Source organism: Atta cephalotes (genome assembly GCF_000143395.1).
Source record: "Atta cephalotes unplaced genomic scaffold scaffold00009, whole genome shotgun sequence".
Taxonomy (NCBI): Eukaryota; Metazoa; Arthropoda; class Insecta; order Hymenoptera; family Formicidae; genus Atta; species Atta cephalotes.
Window position 1 is genome coordinate 6,699,030 of NW_012130073.1, and position 4,849 is coordinate 6,703,878.

The window sequence follows — 4,849 nt, forward strand, 5'->3', positions numbered from 1 at the left end:
GGCGGACTACTTACAGAGAAACTTACTTACATCTCGCATCCAGATGTGCTGTAAAGAAAGTATTAAAGATTAACTATTAAATTGTGTAATAACAAAAATAAGTCTTAATAGATTACGTATTTCTTTAAATATTGAACGATTGAACGTATTTCTTTAAATTATGTTAATAATACAATGATAACATAAGAATTTTACAAATTTGGGATTTATAAAACGTACATAGTGTCCATTTCTACATTTTTATCCATCTTATCTCTGTCCTTATTCCATAGATTGCAACAGGAAAAAATAGGACATTGTAGTATTCACGAACTATTAATGAAAGCGAAATAATTAGAATTAGATTAATAAGCAAGAAATATGTAAATATTATTAGCCACATAGAAATTTTTCTAAATCTTGCAAAAAAAAAAATTAAATTGATAAAAATTCAACGAAATCAATTTTACAGATAAAGAGAATTTGTAATAAAACAAAATAATGAGTATTTTAAAATATCATCATGTCATCATTTTGTTTTATCTAAATTCTCTTTACTTATAATATAAATGGCATGAAAGAAACTTCAACGTGCCATTTCTCGCTTTTAATATTACGATCCAATATGACCGTGACGATTAGTTAGGAGTCTTATTAAAAAGTTAACAATTTTATAAGGTTTTGGCTTGATAAAAAGAATCAACCATCGAACATTATTATAATTGAACATCAATCTCAAAAAAATTTAAGTTCAATAGAAGAGTCGAAAAGTTCAAATTATAGTTAGAAATTATCGAAAAAAAATTTAAGTTATACATAAAGATTTAAGATATACGAAGCACGTCATACATGGTAATTATAATAATAAAACATGTGAAAATAGTTCTTTTTTCAATTTTAACTGAAAATTTCTCAAAATTGTGACGTAATAGAACAATTTGAAAATGAGATTTATATTCATTGTCCAAAAACTACAGGAAGTAAATAATCTTCTTTCTGATGTTTTTTTTTATTGAACTGTATTGTAATAAATACTTACACTGGTAAACATGGTTACATTGACGGGAGAAAAAACTGCATTTATAGTCATTGGCTTTTGCATCATCATCAGAATAACATTCGTTCTTACGTGACAATCGAGTTTAGAATTGGGCCATTTGCTAAAGTATATTCCTTTACGAAATTCCTCACCCTAAATACATGTATTTAGAATGATCAATTTTGAGTTACATTTATTGTTTTACTACTCCGTTTTACTACTACTTTAATCTATAATCAAATTTAATCTAGTATGTGTCGCACTCTTCTTCTAAATATATCATTATTTGACTAAAACGATTATTAAATTTAACACTACATTATATTAATTTGATATTATACAGTGTCAAATATAACTATTGTTTTAATATAATATAACAATATCATTGAGTAGGTGCAGTGGCGTCTCACATTAGCTTAAATAACTACAGATTTAATAGTATATATTATGAAAACTTACCGCATTTGTGAGATAAGTGCCATACCATGTGTATATAAATGTTTGAAGCAATTTTACTCCACCGTATGTCACAGATAATAAAACGTTTTCAAAATTAAGGATCGATAACTATTGCAAATATTTAACGATTAATAGTATGTCAGTGACTATTTGTGTAATGCAATACCATTTACGCAGTGAAAAATTTTCAAGCAGTGCGCAGCCTTTGATTCTGTATTTTGTGACAGATTTCGACTGCACACAGTGGACTAGATAACAAAATTAAATCTCAATATTTTACATTAATGTATTTACATACTGATGTGAAATCGTATATCAAAAAGCAAAGAAGCACGGCATTGCTGACAATATGCCAAAAGATGATTGGTCCGTAAACCTGCTCCAGTGTGTTACAACATTGCAGTAGCTTCTGATGTTTGACTGCGTACGTTCTCAAGAGATCCGAAAATTTCTCAGTGGACAGAGGATTCGTGAGAGCGAACATCATGGCGCGTATTGTTGAACTGATTTGATAAACATAGAAGCCAAAAGCGCCGTCGATACCGCACGCCATCATGCAACTGAGTGTTATTAGACCTGTTTCGTAGAACATATGTATATGATATAAAAAATTGTCAGGAACAGTCCAGAACCATCCGAATCCCCTGCTGAGTGGTAAAGTATAGTTCGTGGGTAAGTGAAAATAAAGAAGATTTTGAATTAAATAAATATACGAAGACTTAGAATATGCGATTATGATTCCTATTAAAAAGATGAAATATATGTATGTCAGAGTAGATATTGCGCGCAGGGACGAAAATATTATTGTCTGCACTTTTTCGTTCTGCAGCTCCTTCTCGAAAAGATCATTTAATGTCCGATGATAATTTATCAGAGAGTCGCGATTTATTTTAAAACTTAGCACCTTAAATAAAACAAGAGATACGTATTTCTTATTGAAAAAATAGAAATTAGTTAGATATTGACACGTAATATATTTAATATTCAAATTTTTCAAAATTTCTTCCTATCTTCAAAAAACGCAACACGGAATAATATTTATCGAAACGATGTTTAAAAAGATTAATCGATTAGCTGAATACGCTTATTCCTTTTTTACAAATGCTTTCTGTTGTAAATTTTCCTTTTGTTCGATCTAAATCGAATTTATTCTTTAATAAATGTTAATATATGTACATATAAAGCAGAATTTATTTTTAAAATTAATTGAAAAATAGAATTTTGTAATCTGTTAGATTCATTGAATTAATCATATTAATCATATTACGTGTGTATATTAATGTTCTTATAAATTAATTTATACTTTATCACATGATATACTTTATCACAAAATATACAACATATACTTTATCACAAAATATTTTTCTTATTATGTTTTTTTATGTAATAAAATGCTATTTCTTTCTAGATAGTACCTTAATAATGGCGCCACATCCTGATAAGACTATTCCACCGAATTTCACCATGATCTTCATATTATATCTGACGATATAGCTTATATGCAAGCTTAGCATTGTGTAAATAATTATTGATAAGAACACACAAATTGACCAATAATACATTAATTTCCCGGATTTTGTGGGCATGTACCAACAGCCATTGATGATAAGCAAAGTTCGAAAGAAACGTTTATACGTGCGATACGTTTTTAACCGTTTATCAATCATCTTAATACCTGCATCAGATATACATATAACTCAAAGGGATGCGCTCTAAATTGACAAAATCTAATATTTTTTAAATAGCAATGAAATTCAAGATTAAATTGAAACAGAAAAAAATTTGAATTTTTAATAAAAAGAAATATCTGTGATTTTTATTTTTTGAATATGATACTGATTAATTTTTGTTATTAATATTGATTTTTCCTGTGACTTTAACAATAATTGCATTAATAATAATTACATTTAAGTCTCTTTAATCATATTCGTAGTATAATTAGACATATCCAATAATGTTGAATAAATTCAAACATGCGTGTTTATAAAAACTGAGATGAATGCATTCTTTATACTTATAATTAATGATAAATCACATTATAACATTATAATTTTATGACCTTTATTGTTACAGAAATTTAGAATAATTTATTTCAAATGTTTAAAAAAATGATAATTTAAAAACTCTTATTTTGTATAACATTTAAATAAACACGTATGTTGTGTTGACTGTTGCATAATGTCTGCGATGTTCAAGAAAAAATTTTCATGTTAGAAGACTTTCAATGTTTCTGGAAATATCTGTCAGTGTTTATGATAGGTAGAATACGATTTTACTACTAATCATGCGAAGTCGAAGGAAGAGACTTTACCTTCTACCATACGAAGTTAAATCCAAACTGTTGAAGGATTGTAACTTTATCATTGCTTTCAAGTTCTTTTCATTGATTCTTATTCGCATTGTAGGTCTGTCAAGAATTTAAAAATTAATGGTTAATTTTGTAATCAATTTAATATATCATTCGATGGAATTGTTTAAAATGGAATATAATTTAGGTTTCTTAGGACTATAGACGAATTATAAACATAGGAAAATTACACTTCAAAGAGAATGAAAAGATGGATTCGCTAGACTGTATGGGTTTCACTGGAAAATGCATCAAGATTAGGATTATTTTTTCTTATTTAACTTATTAGGGATAGATTTACAATTCTCTTTTCTTCTATAAGTTTCTTATATAAAGAAGCTATTTTATTGATCATAATGCTGTTAGTATACCATTGTTGACTATACGTAACGTAAGAATATTAATAGTTGTATACTTAGGGCTCTGGTAGAGTGAAGATGTAAATAGAAGTCTGAATAAAAGAGGTTCCGTTCAGTTACCTATACTTTATAGTTTATCTTTCTGATATGTATACATTATTGATATATATTTTTTCATACGTTTTGTTGAATTAAGTGCAGCTTAATAATCTTATTAAACATATTAGGTGTGGGAAAAAGTTCGTGGCGTTTTTTTAATGCTATCTAACGGGAAAAACGTCACGAACTTTTTCCCACATCTAATATATATGTATGCACACGCTATATTGATCGATAATCACAATTTTTTATAAATTTATCTTTTTTATAACAAAGAGATTACCGATTATCTTTATGTTTGAGATAAAGTAATTTATATTGTCGATCGAAACATTGTTATTGTATCATTAGCAACATGTATATTGATACTTACATAACTTGATGATATGAGCATATATCTTTATAAAAAAGGGTTCTGTTCAATCACCTGCTTGACTTCTTTCATTAATATATTTACGATATTGACTTATTTTCTCTTTATTTATACTATTATTTATACTATTATTAGTATATATTAGTATTAGGTGTACAACTTTGCTTCCGCTGCTTTTTTCCGAAATTCGAGGC

General features: G+C 27.4%; 1 protein-coding gene across 1 annotated transcript; it reads right to left on the reverse strand.

Moving 5' to 3' along the window:
* Positions 1-261: 261 nt before the first annotated feature.
* LOC105627595 (odorant receptor 94a-like) lies at positions 262-2,991 on the reverse strand. The gene is made up of 5 exons (XM_012208875.1): positions 2,893-2,991; positions 1,776-2,381; positions 1,478-1,585; positions 1,019-1,171; positions 262-312 (listed from the first exon to the last, which is right to left on the reverse strand). Exons 1-5 carry the CDS (start codon positions 2,989-2,991, stop codon positions 262-264), a joined length of 1,017 nt encoding a protein of 338 aa, XP_012064265.1.
* Between the last annotated feature and the right edge of the window lie 1,858 nt (positions 2,992-4,849).

Coding starts and splice junctions, on each gene's coding strand:
- LOC105627595 (XM_012208875.1), bottom strand. CDS start 2,991: ATGCTAAGCTTGCATATAAGCTATATCGTCAGATATAATATGAAGATC. Junction 1,586..1,775: donor TGATATACGATTTCACATCA/GTATGTAAATAC, acceptor TATTTGCAATAG/TTATCGATCCTTAATTTTGA. Junction 313..1,018: donor ATGTAACCATGTTTACCAGT/GTAAGTATTTAT, acceptor TTTCATTAATAG/TTCGTGAATACTACAATGTC.